This window comes from Dioscorea cayenensis, chromosome 15 (assembly GCF_009730915.1).
Source record: "Dioscorea cayenensis subsp. rotundata cultivar TDr96_F1 chromosome 15, TDr96_F1_v2_PseudoChromosome.rev07_lg8_w22 25.fasta, whole genome shotgun sequence".
Taxonomy (NCBI): domain Eukaryota; kingdom Viridiplantae; phylum Streptophyta; class Magnoliopsida; order Dioscoreales; family Dioscoreaceae; genus Dioscorea; species Dioscorea cayenensis.
In genome coordinates this window covers 7649896-7671943 of record NC_052485.1, presented here as the reverse complement: position 1 = coordinate 7671943, position 22048 = coordinate 7649896, and the positions used below count along the sequence as shown (strand labels likewise).

The 22048-nt window shown below is 34.4% G+C and overlaps 3 protein-coding genes and 1 long non-coding RNA gene across 5 annotated transcripts in view; 2 read left to right on the top strand and 2 right to left on the bottom strand.

Moving 5' to 3' along the window:
* Positions 1-708: 708 nt before the first annotated feature.
* LOC120278085 (chitinase 2-like) lies at positions 709-1782 on the top strand. Its single transcript, XM_039284994.1, has one exon. It carries the CDS (start codon positions 717-719, stop codon positions 1665-1667), a length of 951 nt encoding a protein of 316 aa, XP_039140928.1. The 5' UTR covers positions 709-716; the 3' UTR covers positions 1668-1782.
* A 7469-nt stretch (positions 1783-9251) lies between these two features.
* On the bottom strand, positions 9252-10560 carry LOC120278129. Its single transcript, XR_005541560.1, has 3 exons — positions 10449-10560; positions 9886-9958; positions 9252-9596 (listed from the first exon to the last, which is right to left on the bottom strand). It is a non-coding gene; the product is annotated as an uncharacterized LOC120278129 (long non-coding RNA).
* Positions 10561-15606: 5046 nt separating this feature from the next.
* Positions 15607-16642, top strand: LOC120276935 (chitinase 2-like). Its single transcript, XM_039283677.1, has one exon. The coding sequence runs from the start codon at positions 15612-15614 to the stop codon at positions 16551-16553; it is 942 nt and encodes a 313-aa protein (XP_039139611.1). The 5' UTR covers positions 15607-15611; the 3' UTR covers positions 16554-16642.
* Positions 16643-17126: 484 nt separating this feature from the next.
* Positions 17127-22048, bottom strand: part of LOC120277393 (guanylate-binding protein 4) — a 16978-nt gene continuing 12056 nt past the window's right edge. Inside the window, exons 13-18 of one of the 2 annotated variants that reach the window (XM_039284224.1) lie at positions 20795-20962; positions 20353-20610; positions 19837-20049; positions 17825-18096; positions 17588-17733; positions 17127-17480 (exon numbers count right to left, since the gene is read on the bottom strand). In XM_039284224.1, coding sequence (XP_039140158.1) covers positions 17589-17733; positions 17825-18096; positions 19837-20049; positions 20353-20610; positions 20795-20962 — 1056 coding nt within the window. In that variant the 3' untranslated portion in view covers positions 17127-17480; position 17588. Of the gene's footprint in view, positions 17734-17824; positions 18097-19836; positions 20050-20352; positions 20611-20794; positions 20963-22048 lie in introns of both variants that reach the window. The other variant, XM_039284223.1, reaches the window with a different exon arrangement.

Sequence of the window (22048 nt, the reverse complement as noted above, 5' to 3'; positions counted from 1 at the left end):
TCCATAAAAAATCCCTTGTCTCATAGAAACTTCAATACCTTGTTGCCACTTCCCCGTTATCTTTATCTTTACCAATCATTTGTACCTTTTAAGTCATGGTTGTTTAACCATGTGCTTTAGCCATTGTTTCAGTTTGAAACACTTAAATTTAGTACTATATGTCATCAGGACTAAGATTATATATTGTACATGCCCTTAAATTTAGAGAATCACTTCCCTTGATAGTAAATGATGCCCTATGGGCAAAGGGTTCAAATTGTTCATTTCTCTTCTGACGAAACTAAGGACAATTTTTTTTTCCTCCAGCATACCATCCTTCAAGTGCAAACAATGTACAAAACAAAGTAGACAATTAAGTCATTTATACATTTTCATATAGATATATATATATATATATATATATATGTATCAGTGACAAGGCCGACTAGAGGATATTATTAAACTTACCCTGAGGGTTGAGACTATTTCTGTTGATTCATTCTTCAACAACTTCAAGCACAACCATTTCTGTAACTGTTCTTGTACTTTTCCTTTAGTCATTTTCAATTCTTCTGTTTCCCTCCAATCTTGTGGCCGGCTGCTTATTTTACACAAACACAAGACGACAGACATCTTCCATTCTTGAAAATTAAAATCATCCTTTCCATACTAAACTTATATATATGTATTTTTGTTTGAATGGTTCAATCTCATTACCAACCCTTTTAACTCTATAAATGAACATTAGTACTAATGCTTTCTATCCAAGTTCATCACCAATGGCTTCAACATGCCATAAACTTATTCTCCAAACCTTCATCACCTTCCTTTTAATGCAAACACTCACAGCTCAAAACTCTAACCTCTTCAGGGAGTATATCGGAGCATTTTCCAATGGCGTGAGACTCTCCGACGTCCCGATAAACTCATTCATCGACTTTCACTTCATCCTTGCCTTCGCCATAGACTATACAGACACCACTTCCCCTTCCCCTACTGATGGCAAGTTCAACATCTTCTGGGACAACACCACCCTCTTACCTTCCCAAATCTGGTCCATCAAACAAGCCAATCCAAATGTTAAGGTTGCTCTAAGCCTTGGTGGAGATACAGTCCATGGTCTTCCTGCAAACTTCAGTCCTTGTTCCATAGACTCTTGGGTTAATAATGCTGTTATTTCTCTAACAAGCATCATCCAAGAGTACAATCTCGACAGCATTGACATCGACTATGAGCATTTCAGCACCGATGAGGCAACCTTTGCGGCGAGCATTGGGCAGTTGATCACTACTCTGAAGAACAATGGAGTTATATCCTTTGCTTCCATTGCTCCATTTGAAGCAGTGAACAGTTATTACTCAGCCTTGTGGAGAGACTATGCAAGTGTGATAGATTATGTGAACTTCCAGTTCTATGCTTATGATGCAACAACCAATGTATCCCAGTTTTTGAGCTATTATGATAAGCAGAGCTGCATGTACATAGGTGGCAAGATATTGGCTAGCATTTCAACTGGTGTGGATGCTAATGGGTTATCACCTGCAAATGGATTCTTTGATGCATGCACTGTTCTAAAGAAGGAAAATAAACTCCCTGGGATCTTTATTTGGTCTGCTGATGGGTCAAAGGCTGATGGTTTCCCTTATGAACAGGAAGCACAGAAGTTGTTAGCAATACCTTATTATTGAGTGTGAAATAACATGCATAGCTACTATCTGCTTGTTTTTATGTGTTTGTTGGAGGTCTAATATATGCAAAGTTTTACTTTTTGGCAAGTTCTTATGATTTTTTCTGCTTTTGACAGTAAGGATTTTTTTGACTTTGTTATTTTTAAGTTTGTTTTTTACTGCTATAAATTGGTTTCATCCAAATAGTTTGATGAAAGATTTTTAGTGGCTTGATTTCTCTTTGGGTCTCTCTGATTACAATATCTACAAATGAAATATACATGTGCTTTGCTCTTAACCAAGCAAGGTAAAGAGAAATATGGATAAGCAACAGATTTGAATCCTTGACTTTTGATTAAGGAGTAAAATACCCAACTCTCTTATTATGGTAGCTCTACTTATCATAATTTTCAATACGAATGAACTTGTTCAAAATATTTTTCTTCACTTCACCATTAAGATCTGATTCTTGTGGCACATGGCAGCCAATCAAAGAAGTTGTATTTCTAAAACACATTGTACCCTGGCTAGAAAAATTGTGTAAGACTATATAATTTAGAAGTGTTATATATATATATATATTTGATGATGACGACAAGCATCTCCCACAAAGAGATGTCCCTTTCTTCTTTTTAGGAATAAATCACCTTACAATACAACCCCGGGAGCAGTGCACAACTCTCACATGGGACTTTATATTGTTTTTACAAGTTGGGAGCACGAACCAAAGACCGTTCCAACTGCAACGCACATGAGAACCGCTGGGCTACAGTATCATTATCAGGAGTGTGATACTCATTAACATTATCATGTTTATAATTATTTGAATATATAGTTTTAAAAAATATATTTATTTGAAGAGAAGTTGTGAATTAAAAGCAAGCAATTGTTCAGATCTTGAGATTAATTATTGAATCATGTTTGATCGATAGCATGTCATGTGAAAATTACCACACAAGTAATTGTAGCATAGTAATGGGCCAACACCAAATGTTGTAAATATCTCCAAACCGTCCATTTCTAAATTGTAGGTTAAACTTATTGTGAAATTGATAAAGTTATTATTAAAGTAATAAATAATAATGATGGAAATGAAGTTTATCTCTATCTTTTATTTCTGTTTTATATTAAAATTTTATTTTATTTTTTTAAATAATCTCAACAGCTGATGACCAATTAGGAGGGAGATTTGATCAAGGTGCGAAGATCATAGATACTCATCTATCCAAAGACAATCAAAAACAAATATCCACAACATTAGGAATAAATAAATAAATAAATAAGAATATATAAAACGAAGATAAGGGATCTTATTTACTGAGTTTGTTGCTCTCTTAAAATTTTTTGTTTCTGTTAATTATTTTCTTATGTATCCTCATGAGGTTTTATTGTTTTAAATATATATTTTTTTGTACTTTTAAGGACAAACTATCCTATACCCTATCCATACTCACGTTCAAAATTATGTTTTAATCTCAATTATTTATTTATTTATTTTTATAAATTGAACAAGCCACATATCACGGTATGAGCATTAATTGCCCGGCTCTCTTTCGCATACCTACAATCAGAATAATGTTTTAGTCTCAATGGTTTCAATTGTTTATTTTTTCTAATGTCAATGGTCTTTCCTGGATTATATACAAGGAAAAATTATTAATATTACTATCAAACTGAACTAATAAGATATATTTTTAGCTTGGGAAAATATTCAAATTCTTGCTCAAAGTTGCTCTATTGCATAAATTTTCATTGTTTCCATGGCTGCATTCAATAGAATGATCTCTCAAATCCATAAAGTAGCTATTTTTTAAAAAAATTTAATACAAAACTAATTTATAATAAGCTGAAAAAATTTAATTTTTATTTTATATATAACATGTAATCTCTAAGAAAATGGTAGTTTACTCCTGAAAGGTTGAAAGATTGAAAGTTTAACTTTCTTCCAATAAAAAATTTGTGGTCAAATTTATCAATATATATAAAAAAACATATAATAAACAAACTTACTTTATAACAAATTAGAAAAACATGTTCAAAGATTTTTTTTATTAAAAAAAAAAAAAACAAGTTTAATCATGTTAGTTTGTTTGACCCAACTCAAAATCCAATTTGAGGCATTATGTATCACCTCCACGCATCCTATCCTCCCGCATTTCGCAATTTGCTTCTTATAAAAAGATTTTTGGTAATGTTATTTGTTTTTTTAAAATTAGATATTGTTTTTATTTTAATATTTTAAAAATTTATATAAAAATTAAATTTAAATGATATATAACTAAGAGATAAACTTGTTCAAACTCTGCATCAGCTTTTTGTTGAAATAAACACTATTTACCCAACAAAAGATATTTATTTAAATAAATATATTTGATAATTAATTTTAAAATTTTATTAATATTAATAAGTGAAAGTGCACCATTAATCTTCAATGGGGAACAATTTTGTTTGATTAAAGAGCAGGGTGGTTGACTGAACCTAAATCTCTTTAGCTCAACTCTTCTGAGAGAATGATGACAGCAAATATTAAGACAGGAAGTTGGTATTTGTTAAAACATTACTAAACAAATTTAAATTAAAAAAAAAAAAAAACCTATTTCGCCTACATTAATATTTTCACAAGCCACTTATTAAGGGAACAACCGATAATTACCATAAGTTACAAGATTCAATAGGGATACCATCCTATTTGCGGTACAAATCAAAAGAATCTACTTTGGAGCTCATGCCATTGGCTTCCTGATCAATTGACGGTTGGGTCCCTGTGAGGTAACTTCGTAGTTGGTGAGGAATCAATTATGCGGAGTGATAGTGCGTGTCAGAGAACTGTGACTATAAACTGTGGGTGATACCTATAGCCACATATGTATTGGCCCCATAAACAGCAGCCGAGGTACATGCACACAACACTCCTCTACCTCCCTGATTACTAGCCACTCATCTTAGGAAAAAAAAACTACCTCACCTTAGGAAAATATTATTTTGAATCCTCTCCCTTTTGAAGCAAGCACACCCCTTAAAGATAAAATTATTTCCTAAATTATTTCCTTAAACACAGGACAATCTGCCAAAACAACAGAAGAAGGGAATGCCAACAAGATATTATCTTTGTAACAATGAGAACGAGTTATAGTCATTCATCAAATGATCTTATATTCAAACAGGGTCTTAAGCCAATTCTGTAACCTCTTTAGCTATGTATGGTCCTTATTCAGGCTCCTTTTCTCTACTTGCCCACTTGAACTTTAAAGCAGTTGATAGTGTTTCCAGCCTTCTTGTTTGAGTCCAGTTGAAGTGCCCCCAAAAACATTATCACCCACATCCTTTGAAGAGAAATCCAATCAAGTTCTTCTTTCATCAGAGTGGTTCCTTGTTGTTGGGATTTTCCGGTAATAAACAGTGAAAAAGTCTGCGGAAGTCATTGTAGCAATTTCACTGTTCACTACACTGTAGTGATTTTACTGTTCACGTGCTATATGTATGCGAGCGCAAGCTTGCCCGTGAACCTTTCTGTCTACCCTCTGTGGTCCGTATGTGGGCGCAAGCAGGGGCGGAACCAAGGGGGGGCTAGCAGGGGCTGAAGCCCCCCCCCCCGGCGCCGGAGAAAATATTTTTTAAACAATATAAGATTTGGTGTTTTTCGATTTTTCTATACTTAATTTCATATAAATTACAATATTTGGACATATAAATGTGTAGAGTGTGGGAGTGCTTCAATGGTTAGTGGGTTTATTCATAAGATTTTGGACCTTTTGATCCACCCAAGTTCAAATCCCACTTCGTGCATTTTTTCACATTTTATTTTTAAATTTAAAAATTACTATTATTTCAAAATTTTAATAAAATAAATCCTAAATAAAATTTTTTTTATTTTGGTTATCATTGTAGCATATATCTTATATGCTAGAGTGAAACAACAAAAGTTTTTTATAAATAATAGTTTGGTTGTTTGTAGTGAGGAGGATCAATTTTACCATATTTTAAAAAAAAAAATACAAACTTGAGATGTATTCTTATTAGTTGAATTATTAAAAATCTCATATATTTTCTATCGGTAATAACAAAATTGTAAATTATACTTTATATTTTTTTAATATGTGTATTCAAATTTTGGTTATATTAGCACATTATTCTTCATTTAAAATAATTATTTTGTTAGATTATTTTTTTACTTTTTATTTTTTTGTTTTGCCTTTAGGCCTCAGCCCCCTCTACCATCAAGTCCTGGTTCCGTCCCTGGGCGCAAGCTTGCCCGTGAGCCTTTCTAGTTACAAATTTACTGTAGCAAAGTTATTGTTTACAGTAATGTTCATCAAACTGTAGCAAAATCACTATTTATGTGCGAAGCTCATGCTCCCGCAAATCGCCAAAAACTTCACTGCCGATCTTGTGCGGCCCGTATACTGCTTGCATACTCTGCAAACTGTTAAGCAATATAGTTGTCTATCCATCTTTGTATATCTGCCATATTTATATACCTATGTATAAATATATATATATATATATATATATATATATACATTTGCCGCGTGTCGCATTCGTATCTCGCGTGATGTTACATTTGTCGAGGATCGTCCTTTCTTTGTCCCTTCTACTTCTTCATCTACTCACTCATCCACTACATCGGCTGATGTCCAGTTTCTTACCGTGTCACCACTACCTACTTTACCACTTCCTGTGCTACCCACACCATCTCTCCGTTTCCCACCTCCACTTGTGTCTCGATCATCCTCTACTCCATCTGTATCTTCGTTGCCTGTTGATCTTCCTGTCCAGGTTCCTATCCAAGCTCTTCCCTATCACTATGTTCGTTGTTTTCGCCATCCTCCTGAGCATTCATCCTTGGAGACTCCGGCTTCCTCCAACGAGTGTCCTGTGGATAATCCTCCTGCACGTCGCTATCCCTTTTAAGATCGCCATCCCCCGAACGCTTCAATCTTGCTTATCAGCTACTTGATCTACCACTCCTTTTCTCCAGTGGCCCTCTAGAGCCAGCTTCTTACCTGAGGTTGTTCAGATTCTTGAGTGGCAGGCTGCTATGTCCGCTGAGTTGGAGGCTCTCGAGCGCATTTCTACATGGGATTTGGTTCCCTTTCCTCCTAGTGTGGTTCCTATTACCTGCAAGTGGGTCTATAAGGTCAAGACTAGCTCTAACGGTTCCGTGGAACAGTACATGGCTCGTCTTGTGGCTCATGGTTTTCAACAGGAATAGTGCCACAATTATGATGAGACTTTTACTCCAGTGGCTCATATGACTACCATTCGAGCTCTTATTGCTGTCGTTGCTGTTCGTCGATGGTCTCTCTTTTAGCTTGACTAGAAGAATGATTTTCTTCATGGGGACCTTCAGTAGGAGATGTACATGCTTCCTTCCCCAGGCCCCTCCTCTCCTTTTGGCCTTGGCTGTGCTTACGACGTACCCTTTATGGTCTCAAACAGGCTCCTTGGGCCTAGTTTGCACGTTTCAGTTCCGTTGTGACCGCCACTGGTTTTCAGCCTAGTCTGCATGATCCAGCTTTGTTAGTGTACTCCTCTCGTAGCCAGACTCCTTTGTTGCTTTATGTGGATGATACGATCATCACTGGTGATGACCCTGCTCATGTAGTGTTTGTCAAGCATCGCCTTCAACAGCACTTTCAGATGACTGATCTTGGTCGGTTGAGTTATTTTTTGGGCATTGAGGTCACCTCTACTTCTGATGGTTTTCAGCTATCCCATCAGCGTTACACTTTTGATATTCTGGCTCAGGCCGCTCTCTCTGACTCTCGCATCGCGACCACTCCTATGGAGCTTCATCTTCAGTTGCGTCCTGATGAGGGGGCTCTCTTGTCTGATCCGACACGCTACCGTCACTTAATTGGGAGTCTGGTCTATCTTACCATCACCTGACCAGACATTGCTTATGTTGTGTATGTTTTGAGTCAGTTTGTCAGTGCACCTACTTCTGTTCACTATACTCATTTGTTGCGGCTTTTGCGCTATCTCCAGGTAACTCCGTCTCGGGGTATCTTTTTCTCCTATCACAGTTCTCTGCAGCTTCGTACATACTCTGATACTACTTGGGCTAGTGATCCGTCTAATCATCGTTCTGTTACTGGGTTATGTTTGTTCTTGGGTTCTTCTCTCATTGCCTGGAAGTCCAAGAAGCAAACAGGTGTTTCTCGGTCCAGCACCAAGACTGAGCTCCATGCCATGACCACTACTGCTGAAAAAATTGTTTGGTTGCGTTGGCTCTTGCAAGATCTTAGTGTTGCTTCTCATGCTCCAACTTCCCTTTATTGTGACAACACTGGTGCATTCACTCTCCAAGCATATTGGTGTTGATGTTTTCTTTTTGCGTGACCAGTACAACAAAAAAATCCTAACTCCCCAATTTGTTCCTTCCAAGCGCCAACTTGCTGATTTGTTCACCAAGTCTCAGACACAAGCGCAACATGATTTTCTATTATCCAAACTCTCGGTGCTTAATCCCCCGTGAGTTTAAGGAAGGGGCGTGATAGGCAATACAGCTGTGTATACAGCTGTCTATCCATCTTTGTATATCTGTCATATTTGTATACATATGTATAGATATATATTGTCACACCCCGACCCTAGCCAGGCACGTGGCAACAGCCACGACAACAATGAGTGTACCCTACAACATCCTACCTCCTAGTCATAGTAAGGCTCAAAACAAACCCGCTACCACAATGAACTGAAGAGGGAGACAACGTCCATTATAGAACCAGCCAGGATTCCAAATACAACCAGAAAATACAAATACAAGAACAATACACAAGAGTCAAGTCTATTGGATCCATAAAATTTACATGCACACTGTACTAACCTAAACAAGTAGAAAAGAGTAGGTCACCCTACTGCCTGCCTAGCACAACCCAGTCCAATGTCGCAGCCTGAGAAAGAAGAACATAGAGTACTGAGTAACAAATATTACCCAGTGAGTGGTGACAGCATAGATTAGGGCTGTGCACGGTCCAAAACCGGACCGGACCGGTCCAAAACCGGACCGGACCGGTTAAACGGTTTCTTTATTATTGGAACCGGACCGGACCAAATAACAGAGAAAATCGGACCGGTCCAAACCGTTTTGGACCGTTTTGGACCAATTTGGTCCAATCCGGTTCGATCCCGGTTTTTATGAATTAAAATTAAATTAATAGAATGGTCATTTAATATATAGAGTTAAAAACAAACAATTAGCTTCATTAGCAATAGAAAATTTACATATATATATAGAGAGAGAGAGAGTTTAAGGTAAAAATAACTAAACAGGGTAAACCGGTCCGGTCCGGTTTGGACCGCGGTTCCAAAACCTGGAACTGGACCGGACCGGTCTGGAACCGGTTTCAAAACCGGACCGGGCCGGTTAATAATGAAACCGGTTGGAACCGGACCGGCGGTTCAAAAAAAACCTGTCCAGTCCGGTTTACGGTTTAACCGGTTTTTTTGAACATCCCTAGCATAGATATTACAGAATAGTAAAGCATTCCAAATAGTAATTACCACAATAATAATAACATATAAGAGTAGATCCAGGTATTCAACAGATTAACAGTTAACACAATATTTCAAAAATAGTACAGGTAAATAACATTTTCCAACACATTGAGCACCGCTCAATACAGGCTGGCCTCAAAAAATTCCCAAGCTAATCGTAGCTGCAACTAGCTACAGGACCACCAAGGTGTTTTAAAACTTTTAAAATTTACAATACTGCCTTCCTAGGTGTTAGCCACTGAGATTCCCGTGTGGTGACCCCGGGTTTCTCACATATAAGAACTCCCTGTCAATGGCTCCACACACCTCTTAACCATGGTAAACTCAGGGTTGACCACGCCACCTCCCATTAGGCCGGACCGTGGAACCCCACATTGCAGTGTTGGACTAAAGTCCACTGTCACCATCAAAATCCGAATGCCACAGTGCAATTCTTTTCCGATCCCAACTCTAGGAATCAAGTATACGATGCTTAAATACGGAAATATACATCAATCCATATTGCCTTTGCATGTAAAATATGTATACATATACACGTAAACATGTTTCTTTCAAAATACATATGTATAAGTATACTGGAATCATCTTTGCCAAAATAACTCCATACTCAAAATATCCATATATATATATATATAGCAAATGAAATCTGGTTTAGCATCAAATTCATGATATAACACATATAAAGAAATGCTATCATACTCTTATTAAATATATGGAAATTAACAATTAAACCACTCACAGAACCAGTCGTCTCGTCTTGAGACGCGCTCACAGGTCGGCAATTTCCTTCCCCTGGGAGGAAGCTTCACCACCTAGAGTCAAACAAAGAATCCAAGAACAAATGAACACCAGAACGGAAACTAAAATACATGTGAATACAAGGTTACATGTTGAACATGTAACTCTAAGTGTTAGGGGATAACAACATCATTTTGGACCAAAACGACCTCAGATCAAAGTAAAACAAGTTCCAATGAGTTATAAGGAAGAAGGGCTTCGATTTGGACCAAAGAAATACAAGAAAAGGCCAAGGTTGGGTGCTACAGTGTTTTCGGAATTGCTACAATAAACCGCGAATTTGCTATAGTAAACCGGCCTTAATTGATGGTTTATCGATGATTTACAACTCTAAATCGCGAAATTTCTTCACAAACATACACACAAATGAATCATAAGATAGAGGGCTTCGATTTGAGTCCAAAAACAACTCAAACCAAGGTTGATTTCTAGGGTTTCAAGAATTTTCAAAAATAATTAAATGCGAAGAAAATACAAGAAGAAAACCTTGAATCGAAGCCTTACCAAGCTCAGGAGAATGAGAGGAAGAGAATAGAAGTGTTGGTTCACCGAAATAGCTCGCCGACAAATTTTTTTTTTTTTTGAAAATCAAAGGTTCGGCCGAAATGAAGGAAAAGAAAAAAAATGGGAAACAAAGAGATAAGAAGTGAATGAGAGCCAGAGAGCCACGTTGCTTCTTTATCCATTCAATTTCAGATTTTTTTTTTAATTAAAATTACCTAAATACTCCTCTAATAGAAAATAAAGAGGAATGAGTCCAAAAGACCATTTTGCCCCTGTTTTCGACTGGCTTTCACACACAACCTATTGTGCAGTCATGCAAATATGCCATTAGTGCAAAATGACCATTTTGCCCTTAATGCATGCACAAAAATCAAAAAAGAAGCAAGAGGTCCAAAAATTGGGACAAAGTACCACATATATACATCTATGCAACCTTGTTCTAATTGATATGAGATTATCTAAGTTTAACACAAACAACCTTGTAGAGCTTCCTTGAGGCTTGAAATGTCTTCCCAAGTCTTCTACAACCCTTCAATGATTCAAAACAAGCATAAAACATTACTAAACACCTCAATTCTTGTTAGAATGAGATGATCAAACATATAACAATGCAAGACAACGATTTTAGCATGGAAAACCCTACGAATCGAGGGAAAAATCACAGGACTCCTTAGAGCCTCTTAAACATGCATCCACTATGTCAACAATGGGTTACAATGGTTTCTCTCTAGGTAACTAGAGGTTTACATGCATGAGGGCAACAACATTCATAAGAGAGGGTTTTGTATGACATTACCACCTTTATCATCACCAAAGATGGATAACAAACAACAAATAGAGGTAAAGGAAAGATCAAACCTAATCAATAGGTAGGGCTTCTTGCAAGGAATCTCCTCCCGGAGTTTAAGTGAGATTCGGCGATGTTTGGCAGTCTGATCTCCTTGCCCTAGCTCCCTTTCTCCCCTCTTTTGGGTTCTTGGTGGTAGCTCTTTCTCTCTCTTTCTCTCTTCCTCACATGTTACAAGTCACCCACACACCAAGAATGACTCATTCTCCTTCACAAAAGAATGAGAGAATTTCACCCTGCAAAATTACTTTCATGCCCTACACTTCTTCATTATTGACATAGCTTCATTTTTCATTTTTAACTTGGGCCAAGCCCAAGCTTTATTTCTCTTTGTTGGTAGCCCACCAAATGGGCTGAAACCCAACACTTGTTTATGTTTTTCCAAAATCATCCCATCTTCTGTTTAGCCTGAATAAAAACATGGAACATAAATAACAGCTGAAGAAATACCAGACTTATCTGTGAATACCTCATCCTACAATAAATTCACCCAAACACTTCATAAGAGATCTCTAGTTTCATGTCAACCTGAACATTTAATGGACTTTTATTTTCCTAATAATATAAAAAGAGTAACAAAGATTAAGATCGGAAGATTTATACAGCGGATAAAAAGTAGATTGAAACTGTATGAATTGTTTCCAAGGGAGGAGTGTGTTGTGACCCAAGATTAATTGTTGCTTAAGATGCTTTATTGAACAAATATATATATATATATATATATATTGTTTCCATGGCTTCATTTAACAGAATAAACTTCAACCACAGCTATTTTATGTTCTAGTGTCTTTACTTGACCAGTAACATATATTTCTGCTACTTGCTTTCCCTCTTCAATATCATTGTTTCTTTCTTTCTTTATTTATTTATTTAATAAAATGTGCACAAATCACGTGTGTTCAGGATCATATAGAAGCGGAGTTAATCTTTTAACATATATGTGCATTCATCTTGTGTGTTAGGGTTCGAATGTGTTTTCTCAATAAGTTCGAATATTTTACAAAAGAGATTCAATGTAAATAAACAAAAAAATTATTGATATTTTTTAATTAATTAATTATTTATTTATTTTGTGCAGTAGGAGGAATGAAGTTTCATAGGAAGAGGCTGCTGTTCTAAAAAGACAAGAAGAGCTGATTCAAGAGGCGGCAGTGGGCCAATGGCTGCTGGACTGAAAACGAAAATCACGCCATGAAAAAGAGGTTAGCCTAACTCCATTGATTGATTGATTGATTCCAGGTATTAAATTATCTTTTACTTTATTGACTTGCACTAAGTCCATAAGTATTGATTTTAGGGTAATTTAATAAAATGACCCTCCTTTTTTTTAATTAAACCAAATGGCCTTAGGGTCATTTTAATTGTCAAAATGGTCCTAGGACATCACATCACCCACATGGGTGATGTAATATGCTGACTGGGCGGCTAATGTGGCATTTTTAAATAAAAAATCATGATTTTTTTCATTTTAACCCCTGAATTGTTTTCTAATCAATAAGTTGGCTTATTCTTGGGTTTTTTTTGACCAAATTTTTTTTTAAAAAAAATTATTAAACTTTTAAATAATTTTTTTAAAAATATATAAGTGTGTTTTTTAATTTAAATCCCCTATTTCTTTTATAATTAACAAATTATCTTTACCCTTTGATTATTTAACTTTAAAAAAATATGTATTTTTTTAATTTATTAAAAAAATTAATTTTAAAAAATATATTTGAATATGAAAACACAAATTTTAAAATTTTAACTTTTAAAATTATTAAACCTTTAATGAAACAACTTTTTAAGCAATATATAAGTGGTTTTTTATTTGTATTATAATTAACAAAAACTCTTTGATTACTTAACCCAAATTTTGCTTAAAAAAATAATGTAATTTTTTTAATTTATTAAAAAATTAATTTAAATAATATACTTGAATATGAAAACACAAATTTATTTTTTAATTATATAGTCGAGTTGGGGCGAAAGCTACGAAGAAGATGATGCTGACATGGCGAAAATTTTGCTGTTGTGGACAATTTTGATGGCATGGAGCCTCCAACTCAGATGAGTGACATGGCAATAAGATCTAACTGTGTTTTTTCGGCAGCCACGTCAGATTTTTAAATATAATTACTTACGGATGACCTAATTGAGAAATATATTATTTAAATTAATTTTTTAATAAATTAAAAAAAAAATTACATTATTTTTTTAAGCAAAATTTGGGTTAAGTAATCAAAGAGTTTGTAAATTATAATACAAATAAAAAGCCACATTTATATATTGCTTAAAAAGTTGTTTCATTAAAGGTTTAATAATTTTAAAATTTAAAATTTTAAAATTTGTATTTTCATATTCAAATATATTCTTTAAAATTAATTTTTTTAATAAATTAAAAAAATACATATTTTTAAAAATAAAATTTGGGTTAAATAATCAAAGGGAAAAGATAATTTGTTAATTATAAAAGAAATAAGAGATTTAAATTAAAAAAAACACACTTATATATTTTTTAATTTTAATAAATTTTAAAAGTTTATTAAATTTTTAAAAAAAAAATTGGTCAAAAAAACCCAAAAATAAGCCAACTTATTGATTAGAAAACAATTAAAGGGTTAAAAAAAATCAAGATTTTTTATTTAAAAATGCCACGTCAGCAGCCCAGTCAGCATATCACATCACCCATGTGGGTGATGTGATGGTCCTAGAGCTATTTTTGACAATTAAAATGACCCTAGGGCCATTTGGTTTAATTAAAAAAGGGGCATTTTATTAAATGGCCCATTGATTTTATGTCAAGTTCTGTGCCCTTGAAATAGTTTTTGATAGCTAATAGAATCATCTACTCATTAATTAATTCATAGTGATTAATATTGTTTTATTTTATTTTTTTTTAATTTTTGGGTTTAAACCATTATGGTTTTATTAGACTAGAAGCTTAACTTTTCAAGTTTCAAAGTATAGACAAGTTGTTTGTGTGTGTATGTATATATTACTCATCTCTTTTAGTTTTAAGATAAAAAATAAATTATATTTTAAATTTTAATTAAATTAGTTTAATGCTAGCTGATTATAGTTTCCTTATTGATAATTTTTTTATTATTATGTATATAGTTGTATGAGAGATTATTTTTATAAAACGCTACTTCCTCCGTTTTCCATTTTGAAATATGAGTTGTTTTAAGAAAAAAAAATATTTTAAATTAGTTGTCATTTTATAATATTAATGCAATCTTTTTTTTTTTCAATTTTACCGATCTTCAATTTACTAAATTATATAGATGAAAAAAAGTAATATATAGTCCAAAAAAAATTTGTTTCAAAAAAAAAAGTTTAGTACTTTTAATTTGATTGATTTTTATGTTAAATTTTAAAAAATTTAATGTTATTTTTAATTTTTATATAACATATTTAAATGATATGTATTTTGGAATGAAAGGAGTATTTTTGAGGGGAAGCTTTGAAACATTAATGTATATATATATATATTATATTCTGTGTATATTAGTATTAGTATTCAATGTGGTTTGTTGGGTGTTTAACTTGTCTATCATATTCAATATCCTTCCGGCCGACAACGATGACTATTCAACTCTCACTTGAAATTACTTTTTAATCCAGTACCAAGTAGGCAAGTACCAACAAGCGACAAGACTTCAACCAATTACAATCAAGCAATCAGCCAAAGAATAAATCAAGTCAATGCTAGTCTTGGTGGTTGATTTGTCAAAGCGAAATAAAAATATAACTCTTCATCTTTATTGCTATATTTATTTATTTATTTATTTTTTATAAAAATTATAACGTGTGGCCTAACAAATAAATTGTTTAATGAATTTTTAAAAATTTATTATATAGAGTTAATTCATATCTAATAAGACAATAATAATCCATTACATGTGTTTAAAATGATATATAATATACCATAATAATATAATAATAAATTTTTCTCGTTTTATAATCTTAAAAGAATAAAAATATAACTACTTCTACAATAGATTTAGTAAATAATATTATACCATATTTTACTCATTATTATTACGGTTTTGACCGCGAATGAGTTTGACCATTTGTCTTTCCGCTCGTGTTCACAAATTTTTTTATATGACAACAAACAATGTTTGACCATTTGCTAAAATTTTCCACCATTCATTCAATTAATTTGAAGAGAAAAACAAACACACAAAAAATGAAAAAAAACCAAAATCCATCCATAAGTCAGTCTTCATCCCACTCGCTAAGAAACTTCAACACGTCAATCTTTATTTTTTTTTAAAAAAAATCTCTATACACACACACACACACACACATACATACATATATAGCCATGCATGTGCATCTCCATTAATTCTACTCTAATAAAACAAATGGCTTCAACCATGCATAAACTCATTCTTCTCCAAACTCTTATCACCATCCTCTCAATGCAAACACTCACAGCTCAAAACTCCAACCTCTTCACGGAGTACATCGGAGCAATATTCAATGGTGTGAAGTTCACCGACGTCCCGATAAACTCCTCCGTCGACTTCCACTTCATCCTCGCCTTCGCTATCGATTATACAGACACCTCTTCCCCTTCCCCTACCAATGGCAACTTCAACATCTTCTGGGACTCCACCAATCTCTCACCTTCTCAAGTCTCATCCATCAAACAAGCCAATTCAAATGTTAAGGTTGCTCTAAGCCTTGGTGGAGACACAGTTCATGATGTTCCAGCAAACTTCAGTCCTACTTCCATAGACTCTTGGGTTAGCAATGCTGTTAGTTCTCTTACAAGCATCATCCAACAATACAACCTCGACGGCATCGATATCGACTACGAGCATTTCAGCACCGATGAAGCAACTTTCGCTTCGAGCATTGGACAGTTGATCACTACTCTGAAGAACAATGGAGTTATATCATTTGCTTCCATTGCTCCATTTGACTCAGTGAACAGTTATTACATGGCTTTGTGGAAAAACTATTCAAGTGTTATAGATTATGTTAACTTTCAGTTCTATGCTTACAGTTCTGACACAACAGTGACTCAGTTTGAGAGTTATTTTGAAACTCAGAGAGGGAATTACAATGGTGGTAAAGTCTTGGCTAGTATTGGCAGTGCTGCAGGAAGTGGAGGTTTATCACCTGCAAATGGATTCTTTGATGCTTGTCAAACTCTGAAGAGCAAAGGTGAGCTCTCAGGGATCTTTATTTGGTGTGCTGATAACTCCATGGCTAATTCTTTTGCTTATGAGAACCAAGCCCAAAGTTTGTTGGCAAGTGGTTGATTAAATGTTTTGTACTTGAGATTTTATATAGTTTTTATTTGGAGTATAATTAAATATATATTATATTAATAAGAACTGGTGGTTGAGAAGACGCACTGATTAAATTATTGTGCACCTTGGTTGACTTGGAAAACAAAGTCATGCATTCATTTAATGTTTGTAGGTACTAATTTGAATCTTCACCAAGGAAAAGTCCTGGCTTGCTTTTGTTGAATAATTGATGATATAATTCTATGAAAGTATTCCATCCTAATTTCAAATACATATATATATAGTGAATGGGTCAATTTTTTTTGTATTTTTTGTTGTTAATCTAAACAGAGGTAAAATGATCAGAGTGAGATATCAGTGACTAATAAATAATTTATCCTTAAAAAAATATAAGCAGGCACACAACACAACAAGTCACCTCCAAAGTATTGAAATACTTTATAATTAAAGCTGAGTTTTCCTGACCAGTCTAGAGTTGATGTCCTGGTAAATTGTATAACAAAGATTATAAATCTTAATTAAAAAGAGAAAAAAAAATACCAGGAGGAGGCATAAATCACATTTCTATGTTGAACTTCATACTTCAACATCCAGAAATAAAATAATTGATAAGAAATTTTTATTTTTATTTTTTTCCAATCCATGTTAAACACTGTAAATCAACCTGACATTGATGGCATTACCAAATCCAGTAGGTCTAGCAAGTAAAGTATACAATTACCATCAGAATACCAAATCCTTCAGTAACAAAAGAATAGTAGATAATAATCTATTCTTAAAGAATCAATCACTTCCAATAAACGACGACGATGAAGAAATGCTTACGTTTAACCAGCCTTACAAGATAGATGCTTCATGCTTGTCATAATTTCACCCCTATCCTTCAGTCCAGAGAGCATATGTGATCCACAGGCAAGGGCACAGAAAAACAAGGCCCTATCCCACAAATGGATGCATGGTGATCAGATTGATTGAGGTCTCACTGAGTGCAGCAAAGAAATCAAATTGAGAGGAATGGCAATAAATGGCAATGAGTTTAATACTCTAATCTGTTCTTGGCCGATTGGCACCGGTTCTGTGAGCACTATTGTATAGAGGCAATAGAGAGATAGAACCATGTTTCCTTCGCCCGTAACACCGCCAATAGAAAACAAATATTGCCAACAATATGCTGAGGGGAATTGCCCATCTGTCATATTTGTGATGCACATAAAGAAATTATTTGATGTGCAGGTATAACTGAATTCAAGTGGTTGAGATTTTGAACAAAATCAAGTTACCTATCCAAGTCGAGGAATCGGCTGTACACAATGGTTTCCCAGGTAGTCACAATGGCATGCCAAGCAGGATTGTAGTACAGTGATTCAGCAGACCAGAACATCCTTGTGTATGTCTCCAAGAAGATAAACATCACCCACGCACCGATTTCGAGCAACATGAACTTGATGACAAATCGCCCAACCACAACCATGACAAGGGAGAAAGCGACCAGCCAGTTGAAAAGCCTCTGGTTGTATTCCTTGATGAATAGAATGCGTCCCTTTCCAAGCATCTGATGACAAGGCATAAATTCATATAACCTTTTGACTAAACATAATACGAACTATGAAAGTGGTGCTAATTGGACATTAAAAGGGAAATGTGTTTCTCAGGACCCCAAATTTCACTTCAACTTATTATTTCAGGGTCAAAACAAGTATGTAAAAAAGAAGCAAACAAAACTGACTGTATATTTTCACAATATTTGTCTCCTGTTAAGGTCTAAACAACAATACAGTAGTCAAGACAAATCTTAAGGTGAAACATGATTCAGTCTAGGAATTTTCCCAAAACAAACAGGCTCCAAATATTGTGGCCAATACTCAGCAACCACCTCATTTAAAGGCAACAACAATAGCAGCACTACTGCCATCAAGGTGATCTGAACTGGTATACCTGAATTTTAAGATAGAAAAACCAAGAGGTCTGGAAGCATGTAATGACAAGCCACCCCCTAATAAAAAGTCAACAAATTCCTTCAAAACCTCGAAATCCTAATAACCTTATGCTACAAAAAGTATACCTTTCAGAAACCCAAAATGCAAAATAACCAGACAACAAGAAGACATCGCATTACTGGTTCTTGTCCTCTTTTATTGCACTCAACCAAACCATTCCTTGTGAAAATATTATGTGAAATTGGGTCCATGAGAACAGCCCTTTGTGACATTTTGCAGTACAGATTTGATTCACTCAATACATAATATTGGCAGGGAAAGAAATAAATGAGCCTGAGAACTACGTTATATCACTCATTTAATCATGGAATGCCTAATTATCAACACATCTATATTCTATAATACAGTACCAGTGTAGTATTCATCTAGGCAACATGCATACTCTCTACAGTTCATGAGAAACGTCCACATAATTTGCTGAAAAAGTAGAACACAATCAGGTATGTTGCTTCTCCTGCAATTACTAAAGATACAAAGTCTTCATTTATGAGTCAAGAAACTCCTTGTTCTATATTGATTATACCAGAATGGTAAATGTGGTCATGCGTCATTTTTATGACAGCTTGTCAACTTTCAGCACCATTGTTTCATAATCCATCCAAGAACCCAAGTCAGACAAGGGCTGCACCAAGCTATTTCATAAAGGTTTGTGCCAGGACTATACAGTAAAATTTCACTACATATCCACAAGCCAGTCCACTACTAAATTTCACTACACCAACTCATGGCTCACTAAATAACCATTAACAGGCTATCCTTCAGTCTTCACTACACTTATTTTGATTTTGTTCTTGAAATAGAAGCAGAACATGGCCATTAATTGTCTTCATGGGTTCACACTGTCTCATGCCCAAAATTCGTCTGACAAAAATTATCTCCTAATGGTGTCTACAAAAGGACCAACTTGTCATGTGGAATGTCTAGATTTTTGCAGGGATTTGATCCACTCAAATACAACTTAATATGGACCAAAGTTGTAGATTTCAACAGAAAACCAGCAGCCAAAATTTTAGGTTAAAAAATGCTCCATATCTAAAAGAAGATATTCCACTAGAATATTAAGTAACAAGGCTAATTTATTGAGCAAAAGGAAACACAAGAAGGGACATGATAATCAGTTTAATGGACTACTCAAAAAAGTTTAAACTGGGATTTGAATAGAATTCTATAAATATTCTACGAGTCCATTGAAGCTTCAAGTAAGATTGCAACCCCATTATCTTCATATGCAGGCCCCAAGATAAATATATGCAAATAATGAAAAAATGCAGACAACAAAATATCTGGGACCTAACCTTTGCCATTCTCTGTTCATAATTCTTTTTGGAAGGCCCAACACAATCTTCTTCAAAACTCTGATTGCATTGCAGAAAACCAGCATTGAACTTTGCCATTGAGGGAAGCCTTAAGACTTGAAGCTGATCCATTTTATCCTCACAATCTGTATATAACCTCTCACATACCCTTGATGACTCATACTCATTTGCTAAAAGATAGCTTTTGTATGCCTATACAATATAGAGTGAGTTCAGTAAAAAACAGAAAATAGGATATGCAAATGCATACACATTAATAAACACACAAATCACTGCAACAGGTAAATGGCAAAATTTGTAGGGTGTTTATTTTGGCAATTATTGGCATAAACTAAAGCAATATTGATTCACAAACCACATATATGTATATATATATATTCAAGCTGTATGTTTTGATAAAATTCCAACATTTTATAAGAGTAAGGTCCAGGAATTTCTTAAACAACCCTGTTCGCCTCAAATAAATGACATGTAAATAAAGTAGTCTCATCTAACCTTCTGTATTTCATCATCAAGTTTTACGACAGATTTCTCTGCATGATAGTGACCAAAATGCTGCTCATCAAAAAGTTTCCTCACTTGCTTGCTGGACTCATCATGGGCAAGCTGCAGCTTGTCCTCTGGCAGTGGTAGGAACAAGGTATCCATCTGTTGATTGTACAATTTCAAGCAACGCTCCAGAATACCCTTATTGAAAACCTCAACAAGAGAACCCGTTGATGGAATTTCACCTTTGTTCAAGGCTTCCAGAATCTGAAAAGAACATGAACAAAATCAGATAAACTAAACCCTGAATGTAATACTAACACCCAACCTTCAACAGTTAAAGTCAATTATAGAATACAAGCATCAAATAAGTAAATATTTAAGTGATATCACAATGTGATAATTTCTAATACACAACAGGAAATAAAATAGTTGCACAAACTAAAAGCACCTGCTCCAGAAAAGATACAAACTCCGGCCCATTTAGATGTTTACCCTGCACAACTTTTGGATGAATGATAGATGCAACAACTTGCTTCAATTTTTCTCTTTTCTCCACATACGATGGCTCAAGTTCACTGTCCAACATTTCACAAAGTTTTGTCCTATGAAGATGAGGCTGCAATGCAAGTTAGCAATATGTGACATTTACAGGAAAAGGTACAACATCAAAAAATATTGAATATTTATATTAGACAACCATAATAAGACATTGTGAAAAATGAAAAGGTATGAATTTAATCAGGTAAAATCTGCTTATATTGAACCTTTAAACACTAGCAAAGAAATAAGGTATCTGGTTTATTTGATGAAAAATGAAATCATTCTAAAAGAAAGCAGCTGAATGCTCTTACATCATTCAAAGAACTTTGAATGGAGCATTCATATGTTTTGGTGCATGATTGCCTGGCTAGTTCCTTTTTTCCTTGTATTACTACCAAATCCCCATGTGTATTTGACTATGTTGGGAAGCAACTAGGTAGGCAATTGTAGTAAATGGAGACCATGCACCTGGAAGTACTCCAAAAGCTTGGATTTAAGACACAGACTGATTTGGTTTATGTGGAAACCAAATAAAGTTGATAAATATAAAATATGAGATCCTTGGTTTGATTTGTTAAAAAATACAGTCAAGAAACTAAAAAGTATGGTTCATGATTAGTGACAAGATTGCCACTAAAAAGGGCAATGAAAACAATAATGCCATTGGTTAATTTATTCGATGCAGTGCTTTTAATGGTGGATCAAATTTTTACAAGCCCTGAACTAAATCAAATTTATCAACTAGCCAAGCAAGAAAAACCAAAAAACAAAATGATTAATTGACACAAGACTTGCTTGCAGGTCCAATTAGAGCCAAAACAAATTGAAATTGCTCCTGACTGCATATCATATTTTAAGCTTGTAGAGGCTACAATATTCGAATGAACTGACTAGCAAAGGATTTTACACTTAATGCCAAATCTATCCAGTAATGCATTTTTTTTTTAAATATAACATCATCAAGTTGATCTCATTCTGAAAAAAAAAAAGGTCTTCTCTCTTCTTTGCTTCATAATTCAGCTAATATTTGTTGAATACCATGTAGATGGATATTTATTAGCACAATCCAAATCCATGTTCATCAAGAAAAAGTTGATTATTCAGCAACTAAATAAACAACCATTCAACTGGAAAACAGCATGAAATACATACCTAACACGGA

Excerpts from the sequence above, each read along its gene's own strand:
- LOC120276935 (XM_039283677.1), top strand. The coding sequence starts at position 15,612 with ATGTGCATCTCCATTAATTCTACTCTAATAAAACAAATGGCTTCAACC.
- LOC120278085 (XM_039284994.1), top strand. The coding sequence starts at position 717 with ATGAACATTAGTACTAATGCTTTCTATCCAAGTTCATCACCAATGGCT.